The 18,678-nt window shown below is 34.0% G+C and overlaps 1 protein-coding gene across 2 annotated transcripts; it reads left to right on the top strand.

Annotated features, from left to right (window-relative positions):
• The first annotated feature begins 1,749 nt into the window (after positions 1–1,749).
• Positions 1,750–7,317, top strand: LOC148943310 (elongation factor 1-alpha-like). Of its 2 annotated transcripts, XM_089101425.1 has the most exons (3): positions 1,750–1,931; positions 3,674–4,378; positions 7,030–7,317. In XM_089101425.1, the coding sequence occupies exons 2-3, from the start codon at positions 4,175–4,177 to the stop codon at positions 7,300–7,302; spliced, it is 477 nt and encodes a 158-aa protein (XP_088957551.1). In that variant the 5' UTR covers positions 1,750–1,931; positions 3,674–4,174; the 3' UTR covers positions 7,303–7,317. The 2 variants fall into 2 exon arrangements, with proteins under 2 accessions (XP_088957551.1, XP_088957550.1); XM_089101424.1 differs by lacking the exon at positions 7,030–7,317 and having other exon boundaries at positions 1,752–1,931; positions 3,674–4,179.
• The last annotated feature ends 11,361 nt before the right edge of the window (positions 7,318–18,678 follow it).

Here is an 18,678-nt window from a genome sequence, read left to right as displayed (position 1 = left end):
AATAACATCAAAGCATGTACAGGTAATGAAAATTTAAAGTATTGTGTTTTAGATTAATACACACCTTAGTTTCTTTATTCTTGATGTTTAATTACTGAATTGTCTTTTCCAGTTCCATTATCCATACCATTAGTCAACATATACAATCATGGGAAAAGAAAAGATTCACATTAACATTGTCGTCATTTGTCACGTAGATTCTGGTAAATCCACAACAACTGGACACTTGATCTACAAATGTGGGGGTATTGACAAGAGAACCATTGAAAAGTTTGAAAAGGAAGCCTAAGAAGTAAGTTGCTGAACTTATCTGTGAATTTTTTTTAAATAAATTTCTCTTTCTAGTGGTCATGAAGGAAGCATCTATTGTATTAGTGTTGATTTTTCTGTGTATTTTCTTCTGACTGTCCAAGAATCTCACAATATATTTTTCTGTGAAATACAAGGCAGTTTTTGTTTGTACTTTCAGCTTTTGTAATCAAGATTGATATTGCTTTGCAATAAAACCTCGAAAATAAATATAGATCATTACAATGGCTAACGTTGTTTTTTTACTTCATTTTTTTTCTAGGCCTTTGTAGCATAAAGATTTTTTGATATTATTGCTTCTTGAATGACTTGAAATTATAAATACTAAATAAATAATGCTCTTATAAATAAAAATTAGATACAAATGTATGTTTTGTTTGTAAGCCCAATTGCAGTAAAAAGAACTGCTAGTAATACCAGAGATTCCTCTTTAAATGTGTTCTTAAATAAGAAATACGTCTTTTAAGGGCTTCTTTTTTTCATTATTCATAGCCAAATAAGTACTTGCCTTCTGACTGCCTTCCAAAACATGAAAATTAAATTATAAAATCCCCCCTCCCCCCGCAGCTCTGATAAATACATTTTATGTATTGAATGGTGTTGGTATATTAAGAAAAACCAAAACAATAATCAGCAAAATTCCCCCTAGTCCCAATTCCGATTGAATGGACACCATGTTTGTAATCTGCACTTACTTCTTTGTAATCTCTATTCTTCTATTGTGTATTAATCTCTATCCTCCTATCGTGAAATCCAAACTTCTAGTACAAGTAAATGCTTCTCTTTACTTAGGTTTGAAAAAAAATCTTGCCCTAAAGGCAACTTTGATTAAGAACGCTTCTTTAATGAAATTTGTTCTTGAAAAAGTTCCTTAGTTAATAAATTCAAAATCAATCCTGGCAGTAATGTTTGTGGTTTTTAGCGAGGGTTTGTTGAGTAACTGCTCCACTTCACTTTCCACCCTTATAAAAGCAAATAAATGACCCTTAGTTGCAAGAGAAAATAAAAACTGTTCTCGCATATCTCAGTATAATATCATCATGATTAGGTCTATAAAACTAGCCTACAATGCTCAACAATTTTCTACAAGGTTCATGCTTATCTCAAGCAATGATGGTACAATCATCATTAATCTCTGGGTGTCCACTCTCTCCCATTCTAAAATTGAGCAATTTATAATGTTTATAACTTCTTATGCCAACTCTTTACTTCATGAATTGTGTAAACTTGGAATCACTTCTGGAAGTTTAATTCTGTTGATAATTTTGTTTTCCTTTTGAGTTTGAATTACTATTAGCACAAGTTACTTTATGCTTATATTATGTTACCGTAGTTTTTGATAATTATAAGTAATTAACAACCGTTGGCTAACTTTGATTGCTGATTCATTCCCGTTTCTTTTGTTTGCCTTTCTTAACCATTTTTTATTTATTTTTCTTAATATGGGCAAAGGCTCCTTCAAATATGCCTGGGTGTTGTACAAACTTAAAGCTGAGCGTGAGCGTGGTATCACAATCGACATCGCCCTTTGGAAATTCGAAACTGCCAAGTACTATGTTGCAATTATTGATGCTCCAGGCCATCGTGATTTTATCAAGAACATGACTACTGGCACATCCCAGGTTGGTACCATTGTTTTTTCATAATCTATTGTTGTTTAGTGGATCAGTCAGTGACACAGTTTATATAATTAGGAGTAGGTTTACCGCAGATGACTTCTGGCTCTTCATTCTCGGTGCGAACAAAAAGCTCCTCCCACTTATTTTTGCACTTATTGTCCACTTATTGGTGAGCCGGTCAAGTGGTTTTGTCAGTACTTGTTCTGTAGGTGATTATGCTTTGTCTACCCGTGAAAAGATCTAATGTCGCTTATGTTTATACGTTCTCTGGAGCACTCGCACCTCGGTCCGGGTTTTTATAATGGGTGAGATAGGGAAAGATCATACTGCTAATTATATATAAACTGTGGTCAGTGATCAGGAATAAGTATTTTAAAAAGATTGTTACAGAACCTAATGAAACCTCTCGGATGCCAGACCATTGTTCTTTATTTTATTTATATTTGCTGTCTAAGTGCATAACATGGCATTTGCCTAGTGACTCAAATCGCTTAACGTTTACTGACCTAATAGTTTTACTTATCAGCTAAAGCTTGTGATAGTTTTTTTTTTTCGTTGTCTTTTTTTGTGTTTCTGAGGGACAATGATGTAACTTCAAATATTACAACTACAATCACTGAAATTTAGGGAAGACAGGGTATTTTAATTTATCTGAATTATTTATGGAAGCTTGATGACCAGCTCAAGGTGATAATTAGTAACGGGTTAGACCCACCAACTTCCTTTATTATTGACTGCTTAAAGAGGGTCTTATGTTTTCAACGGTTCTAGATGTTTACCCCCCCCCCCCCTGGAAATTAAGGCTTTCCAAATTTGAGCATTTTATTTGAGTTTTTTATTTCCGTGGGGGGGGACGAATTTTGGGTACTAAAATTTGGGAACACCAGTTTTTTTGTTAGTTTTTCGTTGATTCAGAAATAAATTCGGGCTATAGCTTTGCATATTAAGGGGGGGGGGGGTGAAGTGCTATACGGTCATGAACATAGGAAAATAACATAAACGAAAAGCAAAAATAACAAACTTTGATCAGCAATCATCATGAAACACTACATTAACCTAATAATAATACTTGAAACTTCTCAATTTTGGAGACTTACTTTCCACGGGGGGTGGGGGTGTTTTACGGGGGGTAAATGCCGGCCACCGTTTTCAACATTTGCTATCAAAACCCACTTGATCTCAAAAAGTAAGTTGTTAGTTCTCTATCTTTTGAGATATAAATAAGGTAATCTTGCTAATGCTTACTTTTTTGTAAAAGAACACTATTTTGAATTTAGTTGTCTTTTCTGATGAATTTTTTAGACGTGTTTTTTTGTACAATTTTTTTTCTACTTTTGTGCTATTCAACCCTCTTCAATTATTGTGTAAGTCAGATGTCATTTCTAAGTAGACTACGATTTTTGTTTGATATTCTTGCCTATATTGTTGTAATTGTTGCAATTTGTATTTTTTATAGATTCATTCTACAAATAAGATAGTTTTACTGAAGCTTTTGTAAAATAAAAAGTTATTTTGAAACTTCTGCAGCAGAAAATTTTAAAGGTCCAAGGAAGTTTTAGATTACGTTTTATTGTTGATAATAATGTTGACTAATAAGCTGCCTAAATAAAATTTTCAGTCGGGTAATGAAGTTCTATTGATAAAATTTACTTTGTATATAAACATTAACTTGTGCGATTAATTTGTGCGATGCTACATTAATTGGAAATTAATAATTTTAATTGATTGGAAATATTAATTTTCAGGCTGATTGTGCTGTCCTCATTGTTGCTGCTGGTGTTGGTGAATTCGAAGCCGGTATCTCTAAGAACGGTCAAACACGTGAACATGCTCTGCTTGCCTACACCCTTGGTGTCAAACAACTTATTGTTGGTGTTAACAAGATGGATTCTACTGAACCTCCTTTCAGTGAGGCTCGTTTTGAGGAAATCAAAAAGGAAGTCTCGGCTTACGTCAAGAAAATTGGTTATAATCCAGCTGCTGTTGCTTTTGTACCAATCTCTGGATGGCATGGTGATAACATGCTGGAGGCCTCTGACCGGCTTTCATGGTCCAAGGGATAGAACGTTGAACGTTAAGAGGGTAAAGCTGATGGTAAGACCCTTTTGGATGCTCTTGAGGCAATCCTGCCTCCAAGTCGCCCAACTGAGAAGCCCCTGCGTCTTCCACTACAAGACGTTTACAAGATTGGAAGTATTGGAACAGTACCCGTGGGCCGGGTTGAAACTGGTATCATTAAGCCAGGTATGATAGTCACACTTGCCCCAGCCAACATAACCACTGAAGTCAAATCTGTCGAAATGCACCCCGAATTCCTTGAACAGGCATCTCCAGGTGACAACGTTGGTTTCAATGTCAAAAACGTTTCTGTTAAAGAACTCCGTCGTGGCTACGTCGCCTCAGATTCAAAGAACAATCGAGCCAGAGGCTCTCAAGATTTCTTTGCTCAGGTATCTATTTTGATTCTTTTTTTTTCTGTGCTTCAACTTTCTAGATTTTCTTAAAATATTTATACTTTAGTGATTGGAGACACATTAAATTATCCTTTATACAAAAAGAATAGCCTAACGATAACCGCTTCAATAAGAGGTTTTCAATCTATATTTTTATTTCAGCTCCCTTCAAAATGTTAGTTAATATGGCGGCCTTCAAAATAAAACAAAAGCAGAAATTTTTTCAGGCAAATTCTTGCAAAGAAGATGAATATCAATTTTATGTGTCTCTTAATGAGATGGCTGTGTTTGCCTTTTAGCGCAAGTTTTATTGAATCTCGGCGTCAGTGACGAGGTTGCTACACAAAGCTTCTTTTGTACTACCAAATGATCACGATATTGTATAAATAAGAAGTTGCGAACGGCAGCAATCCTTGAAATTTGTTTCATACTAAACATTATGTATTTGCTCTTTACTTATTAATTCAAATTTGTCATTTTCCTTGTCGATAAATGGATCCTGTTTCCATACATATTTTGTAAATGAAGATCTAAAAACAATTCTAAAAATTAGTTTCAAGTGTTCAGTAAATTCATTTTTGATTGCTTCAATTTTACCTTGGACAGATAAATTTATAGGTTGAAAATTGTCACTCATTTTTCTCCAAATTTGTCTCCCCTTATCCTATTTTTTATGAATGCTTTCACTATCTTTTTTAATCGATGGATGTATTTTGGCCCTTGCAAAAGTTTATTCAAAAAACTGAATTTTCTAGTATTTCCGCCAAATATGTAAGTGGATTTGAGTCTTAGTTTGTGATTCCTCTTTAAGTTAAGTTACCCTCCAAATCACTGCACGAGATAGCCAGCATACTTCACAATAGCACTAAAGGGAGGTGTAAGTAGCTCTCATGTCTTGAAACAGCTTTTCAAATAACCTAACTTTTAATTGGCTGTTTTTCTATGTAGTCTTCAACTCACGGTACGGTACTTTGTAAACACTCATTTTTTATACAAAAGAGTTGCTCTATGGAGTACGTGTTTGTTTAGAGAACATCGGATGTTTTCCCAGCGCAAATATTCAACAATGCGCCGTTTTCAATGAAAATGTTGATTACATTAGAAATTTCACTGAATGTGTCTGACAAGCGAATTTAGCGTGCTTCCACAGGGGTATTATTCAATTTTATCAATTATTTTTATTACCTCCCTCCCCACCCTTCAAAACACTTCCTGTGTTCCTGATCTATGATAAATGAGGGGCCCAGATTTGCTTTGTAAATGGCCTGGTTTTTGCGGTTTGATTATAGCTCTGAATATTAAGCTCTGAATAATTCGGCTTATCGAGTTCTCTTAAAAGTATCTGTGCATTTTAAAATTAAATATCTGTTATGTTGTATTCCTTTGTATTGCTTCACATAACCGCTGATAAAAATGTCCATTAATACAGTCACTAGTATATGGCATGCGTTTTAATAATAATAATAATAATATACTACAATAAAAAGGCTTTCGCCTCTAAAAATTTACTTTCACTTAAAAAACTTAATAATACTATTCTTGAAAGAGTAGGTAGTCAGCCATAATCACTTGGAGGTGGTTGTTCCGTTCCTTGGGTACTCGTTTTGATAAGGCCCACCTACTAACTTCTTTTTTGAAAATGTTTTGTGTTAGCTCAAAGTTATGTCCTCGCAAAAGTTTCTAGCAACAAGTCCACCACCTTCGAAGGCGTGCTCATGATGGATTCACAGTGGCTGGTTAATTTTAGCCACAGTTTATATAATTATCCAGCGAGTTTACCGCAGATGATTTCTGGCTCTTCAGTCTCGGGGTGAACAAAAAGCTCCTCCCACTTATTTGAAAACTTATTTGTGAGCCGGCCAGGTGGTTTTGTCAGTACTTGTTCCGTAGGTGATTATTCTTTGTCTACCCGTGAAAAGATCTAATGCCGCTAATGTTTATACGTTCTTTGGAGCACTCGCACCTCCGTCCGGGTTTTTATAATGGGTGAGATAGGGAAAGATCATACTGCTAATTAAATAAAACTGTGATTTTAGCTCACCGTCTATTATTAACTTATAGTTTTGACACCGGTTTCTTAACTGAAGGAGCTTTGAATGAGACATATAATCGAAGGTTTTACTAAGATCAAAGTATACTACGTCGACCTTTATGCCGTTGTTGAGGTTTAGTCTCCAAGTATTTGTAACTAGAAGTAGCTGGGATTCAGCTAACCTATGTCTTGGGAATCCAAACTGCCTTTTGTGATAACTTATTGATTGCAGGGTATTCTTGTTATCTGTCTGCTGTGATGGACTGATTTTACAACTCTTGCCTCATACGTCCGAGTCTCAAACGTTAATGCCTATTTATGCCTATTAAAAGCTTTTAGTTAGTGCCTATTTAAAGTTTTGAAGGAAGAACGAGATCATTCGTAGATCTTCAGTCTTCAACAACAGTTCATAATATTGTGGGTATGGCCATATTTCCTTGTAGTTATTTTGAATTATCCTGAATTTTCCCTTTTTCTTTCAAAGGCGGTAAACTAAATTGAAAGTCGTATTTTCCTTTCTTACTTCAATAATCTTTAGTATATTTTTCCATCAATACTTTTCAAACTTTTTAAGTCCAATATCGCAGTAATTAACTTAATCACATTTTTCTTCTAGGCTATTGTCCTGAATCACCCTGGTCAAATCTCAAACGGTTACACTCCTGTCTTGGACTGCCACACAACTCACATTGCTTGCGAGTTTGCTGAGATTAAAGAGAAATGTGACAGACGTACTGGAAAAACAACTGAAGCTGAACCAAAATTTATCAAGTCAGGTGACGCTGCCATGATCACTTTGTTACCTTCCAAGCCATTGTGTGTTGAAGATACACCTCTCGGTAAGATACTTTCTGATATTAGCCATGTAATTAATCGAATTAGTTGGTGATTTTTAGCCTGACTTATTAGGTAGTGTGATTTTTAGCCTGACTTATTAGGTAATGACGTGATGAAAGTAGTTCTAGTCTTTCAAATAAACGATGACCTTTATTATTTTTAATTTGGAAATAGTAACTGCAATTCAGTCAGACGCCTTACTGAATTGCAGAAGTTGTCTACCATGCCTTCTTAATAATTTGTAATATTATATAATCTTCAACGGCTGGTTTGAGTACTCTTTTAATGAAAAAAATTATTTGCAAGTTTTTCATGCATATAGCAAAAGCATTCAATTAACAGTGAAGCACTTCATGATTAAAATAGAACCCATAATTTTTGTCAAATTTGATTATTTAAATTTTTCATAGGACTGACAAAAAATGACTTCTTTTTGTGGTTATCAAATGCTGCTGACAGAACGGGGAGAAATTGTCCATACGTGAAGGAGCTGCCCCCTAAATCTCTTTTGTATATTTTAGTATTGAGGCAAATAGTATAGGTCATTTACAAGGGGGAAAATTGCTGCTAGTGACCAACACCATCTAGCATTTGACGTTTCTTGGTATTTTTTTAAACTTTGTAGCTATGTCTTTTTCTAGAACTTCATCTAGGCACTTATTGCTGCCATAAGTTGTTATTTACATTACTTACCTTATTATTTAACAGAAAAAATGGGCCAAAAATCTCAAATGTTAGATGGCGTTGACTTTATTTGTGTGCACAAGCGTCGGTTATAATTCTTATTACACAAATTATTTGTCAGTCAAATAATCAGATAATTTTAAAATGAAATTTTTTTAATATGCCAATTTTAAAAATTCCCAAACTGTGTCTGGATAGGTCTTGTAGGAAAAAGTTTGAACGAGCGCTGATTATTCGACTCTATTTTTTTATTCTTTGCTTACTGTTCTAATTTACAATGCCTTAATTTACGGTTTGATCCGATGTTAAAGTAATTTTGCAGAGTTTAAGCTTAGATTGAAAGCAAGCTTTTCGCGGTTTCGGTAGTATAGAAGTTTTGAAAGTTCATTCAGTAGCTAAAAGATAAGCATACTGTTGGACTTACCATCCAGCACTACATAGAGTGTAATCATTACCTTTTAATTGCGTCCCAGCCTCCTGAATGGCTGAATTAAAAAAAGTTTCATTTTTTGTTTTCTTTTTGTTTTAATCTATATTGTGAACAAATCATTGACACCCTATTTTGCCCCCCCCCCCCTAAAAAGTGGCGGATGCTGGCTCTGCTACGGTGTGCATCCTGGCTGTTTAAGTAGCATATCTGCCATATCTTGGGAGTTGCAATTGGATGAAGTTGAAACTTTCATGTACTCTTTGGGAAATGGTGGGACAATGTGATTTCAAATTTGTATTGGGGGAAGGCAAAGGGATTAATAATTTTTGTCTCTGATCCACAAAATGTTTTGCTCTGTAAACTCTGGGATATATAATTAATGCCCAAGTAGAAAGGCTAATTGAAAGACACTGTGTGTTGCCAGGTTATTAATATGGTATGTCTGCAACATCTAGACAAATCATTGGAAATCAAATTGAAACTTTCAGGGGGAGCTAGGGGGAATAGCTAGCCTGTAGTTTATATGAGAATTGCTGATTAGCACTTCAACAAGTGAGGACATTAGATTTATTTTGCAGTAAAATTCTTGGATGGAGTGTGGGATTGGACGTTAGAGGTCTGTAGGATTAGAAAAAGTAAAATAAGAAGTGTAAATTCAATAAAAGCCAAAAATTAAAAGAATTAAAACCAAATACCTAACAACCATAAAAGCGAGTTATTCGCCAATATCCGCGATTTGCACAAAATCCAAAAACATATGAACTGCCATCGACGGATACTAGCGAAGAAGTGACAAAGAAAAGGAACTAATTCATTCACTCATAAAACAACGAACCAGCAATTAAATAAGTTGGAGAACTATGTCATTTGATTTCGGATTTTAATTCATGCATTTCTTGCAGACACCCTTTGAGACCTAAGGGGTTGTTCACGTGTTTGGTTAGATGACTGGGAAAGTGGTTCAAGGTTTATTTCAGGGATTACTAAAGTATCGGCTTCTCTTTTGAGAAAACTGAAATATGACTCGTTTATTCTTAAATCACCCGAATCTCTGATTAAAGCTAGACCTAAATGTTGGTATTTATAAATTTCAACAGCTTCTCTGTAGTGCTGGACAATACCTTTGTCATGCGAAATAAGACTAGCTTGATTAAACAAAATAGTATGGTCTGGTTTTTCAAAAATGTGCTCTGCAAGGGCTTACAACAGAGCAAAATCAGGTTCTGTCGAAAGGATTGAAATTTTCTATAACCCCTTCGAAAATACCTTATAGTGAAATTATCGCGAACACATACATATATATATATATATATATATATATATATATATATATATATATATATATATATATATATATATATATATATATATATATATATATATATATATATATATATATATATATATATATATATATATATATATATATATATATATATATATATATATATATATATATATATATATATATATATATATATATATATATATATATATATATATATATATATATATATATATATATATATATATATATATATATATATATATATATATATATATATATATATATATATATATATATATATATATATATATATATATATATATATATATACATATAATATATGTAGATTCCTTAATTGTCAGTAGAATTCAAGAATTTTTGAGTTTTTTCACGTAATTTTTACATTTTATTCACCCGCTTTTGTATCTTTTGCTCCCCCTTCCCTCCCAAAACAGATTCCTATACAAGTGCCTGACGTAGCCTACACTTACGCGTCGTGGGATATTTTTTCGATATTTTTTCCAAAACTTTTTTCGTTTATTCTTTCTAAAGACTAACCTTAGCCTTTCAGTCTCAAACTTCCCTTTTCTACCTTTTTAATATTCCTTTCTTTCCCTCTTGTAATTCTGACACAGTTGTTGAAATTCCTCTCCTTTTTCATTTAATTTCAATACCTTCAGTGCCTCCCAAAGTTCCTCCCTTGTATTCTTACACTCCTCATCATAGAATGTTATAATAGCCTGGTTCCCTCTATTTCTGCATATTGTCTCTCCTATCCAAAATTTTTAGTGCTGAATTAACATTCCCTTCTTGGGCTAATTCTAGACTTCTATCCGTTGCACTGATAGGAAAATGACTAGACCCTGTGAACATTAACGCACCAAAATCTACCCCCCTTTCACTCAAAGACAGACTAGTTAAAATGTAAAAAATAATGTGTGGAGAATGCCCTGACAAACAAGTAAACTCCCCCAGATTCTTATCATTTCCAAATTTACCATTTAGTATCATTAAATTTTCATACACACAAAATTCTAATAACTTTTTACCCTAGTTATTTCTATGATGGGTGTGGTCCATACTTGTCCTCAGTGTGAGGACAAGTATGTCATAACAGTATCTTCTAACAGTATCTTCATAACAGTTAATTTAGAAGATACTGTCATAACAGTATCTTCTAAATTAACAATGGATATATTATCATGAACGGAACCCAAAACCGGTAAAATTCCTACACATGCTCCTGTAAAAGCAAAAAAAGTCTCCCAGAAAACAAAAACTATGATTCAGAAACTTCATTGAAAAATTATGTTTTTATGTTCTAAAATTGACCATGTATCCTCTTCTGAAAAAGAGCTTGTTTCTGGGGGAATATAAACAGCACAAAAAAACTGGGATGCAAGCAAAACATACTCTAAGCCAAGCCAAGTTATAAGATTTACTTTTCAATCTATACATACTTGTTGTCCCACAAAAATTCATGGAAACTAACTTTGCTACACTGCCATAGCTTCTTCCATTTTGATTGGTTTCTATGCACTCTGTAATGCTTGTATTCCTTAAACAGTTTTGGTTCTTTTAGCCATGTTTCAACTAAGCTTGCCAAATCAATATTTCCCTTTTGTTTTTCTAATAAATGTTCCCATTTTTTACTGCTTACCCCTAGGATGTTTCAATGCATTATTTTGAAGTTTGTTTTATATCCATGACCAAACTTATCCTATGTATCTACTGCCAAACAACTACCCAAATCTTAGCCCTAAGTTTGCACTTTTGTCCCTGACCCAGTTGGTTGATTGAGTTGCATATAATTATTATGTTCCTATTTTAATCCTTTTTTGTAATTTTAGTCACTTCCTCCACCTCCTCTTTACATAGTTTCACTTGCAATTTTTTTGTGAGGTATCAGCATGTCCAAAATCCGATGTATTAAGCTGGGGGTATTGATCTTGTTACCCAAATACCTACTGGCTTGATGCCATTTTCAATTAAAACTTTCTTCCTCATTAAAAGCTTTTTTCTTGCTTCCCTCTCTGTCTGCAGAGCATCATCAGTTATAAAAACCTTTGCAAAAATTACTTCTTTTTTGTTTTTTAATCTTTTTGAATTTTTCAAAATCATGGTTCTTGTTTACAAATTTTCTATTTCCATCACTATAAATTTCTATTCTTTATTTATATATTTTACACCATATCTGAAGCCCTGGGCGATTTCCAGAACATTTGTTTTTAAATTCTCAAATCCCGTTTTTACTTCTTTTTCATTGTTCACTCCTATGTTCAAAATATTAATGTTCTTTTGTTTTTCGTTACTTTCTACTTTCATTAGCCTTTCCTTTACTCCAGTCAACTCTTGACAATTTGACACTATCTTACTGCGTGATGAATATTGTACTCTTTACAGTATTTGTCTATTTTCAATCTCACTCTTTCTCAACACTAATACTGCCATCTCTCTATAGGACCCGTCCAGAACACCAGGGCAATCAGTTTATGCACTATCGCCTTCTATTCTTAAATTGATTTAAAAATAATGTCGTTAGTGGATCACGTACAAGGAGTACTGTAAAGAGGATGATCGTGAGAAAAGAAAAATTTTTTCCCATACTAAGTTGGTTACCTCACTCTTGAACTTGATTTTTGAGGCCTCTAGTGCACTTACGACTTGTTTCTTTTTCTATTTCATATTTTGTGCTTTTGACATAATTACACTATGGAAGCTGATCAAGTCACTGATAGAAGGACCGATGATGAAACAATGCTTTAAATACACTTATCCATCTAATTTTATATAAAAATTTCTCAAAGTTAAAATGGTTATTTTCATTCTGATCACCATCTGCTTTAATGTCCAGATAAAGTCAATTCCAGTAAACAGGTTTTCTTCAATCTGGTAAAGACAAAACACTTTTAGGATAGGATTTACCAGAACAAATACTTTTATGAAATCACTTATATAAAAACTGTAATACAAAATATAGAACTAGTACAAAGTCAACATGGCGTAACCGAGGATAAATCACCCAAGGACGAGGCCGACGTGTTGTCTATGGTAGAGAGCGATGATAATATTAATTCCTTTTCTGAGGTTAAAAAAAGCACCACCGGTTAAGCTATATATTGCCCAAAAAAATGCCAATTTGACGTCTAGTAAAAATATCTGTATTATTTGGCAAAAATCTAAAAAAAAAAATTCCATCCCATACTGGCACCAATATATTTTGGGAAACACTTGTTTTATGTATTTTCATGAACAAATTAAACAAAATTTCCCTCGTCCTAGATTAATTTTGAACAATCGAATAGAATCATTGCCTCCTCTCCAGATTTTCAGGAAATGCTGCCACTGCTCTAAAATTCCAGGGCGATAAAGGAGCAAATAACAAAAAAAATTGTAGATTCACTTTTTGTACATTGTCCAATTCAGTAAAACCATTGTTGAGAAAGCATTAATACTTTTTTTTTCAGAGAAGTTATAATGATCCAAAATTGTCACTTTTAATAATTTTAATAAAATAGCGATTTTAATCGTTCTGTTTAATAAGGGGGAGGGGTTTAAATTATCACAGCCTAGAGGATTTTTAATCAGTATAGAAAATGCGATTTTAACGAGAGGGGGCTAAAAATTAAATGAGATCGTGGGATATTATTCCAGAGGATTGAAATGTTAGAAAAGGTCATTTTGGGATGAACGCCTAAAATTGAAGGGATATAAATCACAAATCTTCGTATTTCTAATTTTCAGACATTGTGAATAATAATAATTTGAAAATATATTTTGTTTTCTTACCGATAAACCCCTCTGAAGTTTTATTTACCCCTCACCACCGAAAAAAAGTCCTTTTGTAATCCCCCCCCCTAAAAAAAAACCTTTAGTCCAATAGAAAATTTTCAAGCTGAATTGGAATCTAACATTAATCCATATAATTTTTCTGAAAGAATAAAAAAATCCCCTGGAATAATGCTGATGTCACGAAAGAAAAAATTAAAACCTTATTTTGCTTATTTTTTTTCTGAATTTATCCATTTCTTCTGCATATACTCGATTGTTTTATAAATTCTTCCCCGTAAGAAAATAGCCTCGTTCACCCTTCTCTCTACTCCTATTTAACATAAAACGACATCAAAGTCGTTAAACTAGTAAATAGAATAAACAGTTACCGTCGCAGACCCAAATTGGGTTTTCGGCACATACAAATATTATAGAATGGAAAAGCCACAAGATGAATTGTACAAACAAAAGAAACAAAAATATATTTACTAGCAATGTAACTTCCAAAGAAAAATATAAAGGAAAACCAAGGGCAAAAGCTCCAACATCTAAGATTATTAGTGCAACCCTTTTGAAAGTTTCAGATCGACGAGCTTCAACAAAACACAGATCTATAATTTGGGGTACAAAGCATTTTAAAACACCAGTGTAACACCCATTAAATGCACTTCCGAGACAAAACAGAAACTGGTAATGAGTATAAAAAATTGATAAGCCAATCCCAAACACCCCAAAAATTAACCACGTCACAACGGGATTTTTCTTAAAGTTGGGAATAATAGCTAATATTATAAGGTAAGTAAAAGATTGCACACTAAAAGAAACGGTGAACACAAGTTTTCCACTTTCTACTTCTGTCCCAGGAGATTTTTGCACTATTGAATTTTTTGAAAAATTTATTAACCCATGGCTTAAACAATAAACAAAACACATCCAAAATAAAGAGAAAATTACATAATGGCGACTGTTTTTTTCATCATCGGTCCTTCTACCAGTATCTTGACCAGCTTCCATAGCGTCATCATCGGTCCTTCTACCAGTAACATGACCAGCTTCCATAGTATCATCATCGGCCCTTATCCTAGAGACTTTATCAGCTATGAGAGCTTCATCATCGGCCCTTCTCTCAGCGACTTAACCAGTTTGCAGAGTGTCTTCAGTGGCCATTCTTATAGTGACTAAATGGGTTTTTAGAGGGACATCATCGGCCCTTCTATCATTGACTAAATCGGTTTTTTTAGCTTCATCCTCGGCCCCTCTATCAGTGACTTAATCGATTTTTATAGTGTCATAATTGGTCTGTCTATCAGTGACTTGACCGGCTTTCAGAACGTCGTCATCGACGGTCCTTCTATCAGTGACTCGATCAGCTTCCATAGTGTCATCATCGGTCCTTCTATCAGTGACTTGACCAGCTTCCATAGTGCATATACTGATTGGTATACCATAGTGCATATACTGATTGATATACCATAGTGCATATACAAATATAAACGTATTTGAAAGCATTATTTTATATGCATTATTTTATATAGCTATTAGTTTATATGCATTATTTACGCTTTGACGAGTCGGGTAAAAAAAAATTGTGGGGAGGGGGAGGTTCATACCCTGTAACCTCTCGCCCTTGGATACGGCCTTAAAACCCTGTTATTTAGTCTTTTAGCGGAAATACGACAAACTTTGTCCCAGTTAAGTCTGGTCTCCCTTGTTTCTAAAGAAGTAAATGCTCCTCTATAATTGTGACCAGTGGATAAAGACTGACTAAAACGATTTCTCTCTCTTTCTAAAGCAATTTAGGAAGATGTGTGGGATACGCCCTAAAAGTTTCCACATTTTTAGTTTTATCAAACAGTTCGTGGTAACGAACTGTCAGTAAGGAGCGACAGAAAACCCCCTGACTATTATATAAAATAATAGCTGGTCAAGTCACTGATAGAAGGACCGATGATGAAACAAACAGACGTCCTTATGTAATTTTCTCTTATTTTGGATGTGTTTTGTTTATTGTGTAAGCCATGTGTTAATAAATTTTTCATAAATTTCAATAGTGCAAAATTCCCCTGGCAAAGATGTAGAAAGTGGAAAACTTGTGTTCACCGTTTCTTTTTGCGTGCAATCATTTACTCATTGTATAATATTAGCTATTAAGCCCAAATTTAAGAAAAATCCCGTTGTGACGTGGTTAATTTTTGGGGTGGTTGGGATTGGCTTATCTTTTTTTTTTTTTTCTCATTACCAGTTTCTGTTTTGTCTCGGAAGTGCATTTAATGGGTGTTAAACTGGTGTTTTAAAATGCTTTGTACCCCAAATTATAGATCTGTGTTTTGTTGAAGCTCGATCTGACACTTACAAAAAGATTGCACTAGTTATCTTAGAAGTTGGAGCTATTGCCCTTGGTTTTCCTTCATATTTTTCTTTGGAAGCTACATCGCTAGTAAATATATTTTTTTTTTCTTGTGTTTGTACAATTCCTCTTCTGGCTTTTCCATTCTAGAATTTTTGTATGTGCCGAAAACCCAATTTGGGTCTGCGACCGTACCTGTTCAATCAGAGTTGAGAGAAGGGTAAAACGAGGCTTTTTTTTACGGGGAAGAATTTAGCAAACAAAACGGGAGGGAGCCGTTTAATTTCGGGGAGGGAGCTTTTTAATCTGGGGAGGTCGTTTACTTTACGTATTGGGAGGAGAGTAGTTTTAAGTATCTTTAATGTTATTGTAGTTGCAATTTTTTGGTGACTTGCAATGACGATGCTAGGTTGCTAGCTACCGCTGCAACCCGGATATTCATTCTTTACTGTAAACACCCCTGGAACCACCATATATCAGTTACTATGGGTGAGAGATCGTTCTTTACTGTACGTTCTTTACTATAAAATTTACTATAACAACCAGGATGACGTCAGTTACAACTTGGAATTCGTTTTATGCTATATCATTACAAACAGGAAAAAGCCTATGGCTTTTTCTTCTTTGAAATAGTAAGAGACGAACCGCAAGTAACTACCCCTGGAACCACCATATATCAGTTACTATGCATGAGCGATCGTTCTTTACTGTAAATGTGGGAATTATTTTTAAAACATAATCTGAAGAAATTGGTTAGCTAACTTGATAAGACATAGGTTACGAAGGGCAAGAGTTCATTTCTTACTATAAATGATCGTATCTTACTAGGTTTCTAGCTACCACCTAAACCCGGATAGGTTGCAGGCTACTATTGCAACCCGGATTCCAGCTACTATGGGCTAAAGTTTGTCCTTTAATGTAAAACCCAAATTCACATATATATTTATTTATGAGAGGCAGCCTGGCCGAGTGGTCCAAGGCACTGGTGTTAGCCACCAGTCTCTTCAGAGGCGTGGGTTCAATTCTTACTGCTGGTATACGATTATGTTTGAAAGATTGCAGTGTGAAAAGACATCAAAAATGCAGTTTTTGGTGGAAAAATTTATTCTCTTTTAGAAATAATTTATTTTAGTTACTATAGATTTTTAACCCAATTAATTTCCTTTAAAATGCGCTATTGAACAACCCTTTACGATGTTTCAGTGCCAAGCTATCTGTGGAAAAGAAAAAAGAAAAAAAGAAAAAAAAAAGAAAAAATATCCCGTTTAGGCAGAATGTTGTAGTAGCTGCCACTTTTCTTGATTTTCAAGCCAATATATTTCCCTTGCTGTTCAAGCCAAGGGACAGAAATTTTACTATGCAGGGGTTTCGGACAAGGCGGTTCCAATGGTGTACTTTTTGTTTTGATCTGACTCTTTTTTTAAGAACTATGGGTTCTTATATTTCTTAACATTGGACGTGATCGTCTCTTACTAGGTTGCTAGCTACCGCTGCAACCCGGATCCCGGAAACAAACAGGAAAAAGCCTACGGCTTTTTCTTCTTTGAGATAGTAAGAGACGAACCTCAATTGATCAAGTAGCTAACTAAGTCCAATGCATGCAATAACTTTTTATTCCAATGATCGTCTTTTAATATAACACATCAGTTACTATGGGAGAGAGATCGTTCTTTAGTGTAACCGGAACGAACTGATTGACAATACTGATGATTAGAGTTCGGTCTTCAAATTATCATATACTGTTAAAATTCTTTTTTATATGAATGTTTCTTGGTGTAGTGGTTAGCACTTAGTTCGGTATTTTAGTTATCATATACCGTTAAAATTCTTTCTTAAATGAACGTTTCTTGGTGTAGTGGTTAAAACATAAGACTTTAAATCCGGTGATCTGAGTTCAAAATTAAATTAGTTACTATCGCAATGAGTTAGTTCTTTACCATGTCGTAACAATTTGTTTTATAATAATAATTAAGTTTGTTAATTACAAAAGGTTTCTATATACATCAGTTTTCTTTAAAATGAGCCATTACACAGCTCTTTATTATGACCACGAACTGTTTGATTTAATACTTAAGTTACTATGGGTTCAGTTCGTTCCTTATTGTAACTAACCTGTACCATAATTAAGTGGCATATAAAATTTAGTATAGGCAAGAGATCGTTCTTTATTATAAACAAAAGAAATAAAGAAAAAAGAAAAAAAAATATCCCGTTTAGGCAGAATGTTGTAGTAGCTGCCACTTTTCTTGATTTTCAAGCCAATATATTTCCCTTGCTGTTCAAGCCAAGGGACAGAAAGTTTACTATACAGGGGTTTCGGACAAGGCGGTTCTAACGGTGTACTTTTAAATTTGATCTGACTCCTTTTTTAGGAACTATGGGTTTTTATATTTCTTAACATTGGACGTGATCGTCTCTTACTAGGTTGCTAGCTACCGCTGCAACCCGGATCAGTCCTTTATGTAAACCTTACTAACCTATACTATAGTTAAGTGGTCTATAAATTTAGTATAGGCAAGAGGTCGTTCTTTATTATACCATCACCGAAAAAAGGGGGAAACAACCCCTAAAAGTCATATAACCTTAATAAAAATAGTGGCTTATTTAGTATAGGAGAGAGTTCGTTCTTTATTATAAAAACCCTGATAACAAATTGGAAAATATTACAAACAGGAAAAAGCCTACGGCTTTTTCTTCTTTGAAATAGTAAGAGACGAACCTCAAACGATCAAGTAGCTAACTAAGTCCAATGCATGCAATAACTTTTTATTCCAATGATCGTCTTTTAATGTAACATATCAGTTACTATGGGAGAGAGATCGTTCTTTACTGTAATTCTGGTAGCAACTTTTTTCTTATATATTTTTTGGTAATATTCATCATTGTGATAACGCTCCTTGATCTTTTG

Source organism: Artemia sp. Qi Xiang Cuo, chromosome 15 (genome assembly GCF_049724085.1).
Source record: "Artemia sp. Qi Xiang Cuo chromosome 15, ASM4972408v1, whole genome shotgun sequence".
Lineage (NCBI taxonomy): Eukaryota > Metazoa > Arthropoda > Branchiopoda > Anostraca > Artemiidae > Artemia > Artemia sp. Qi Xiang Cuo.
This window is presented reverse-complemented; position numbering and strand designations above follow the sequence as displayed.

Excerpts from the sequence above, each read along its gene's own strand:
- LOC148943310 (XM_089101424.1), top strand. The coding sequence starts at position 1,752 with ATGGGCAAAGGCTCCTTCAAATATGCCTGGGTGTTGTACAAACTTAAA. Across the intron at positions 1,932-3,673 it reads TGACTACTGGCACATCCCAG|GCTGATTGTGCTGTCCTCAT; the intron begins GTTGGTACCATT and ends ATTAATTTTCAG.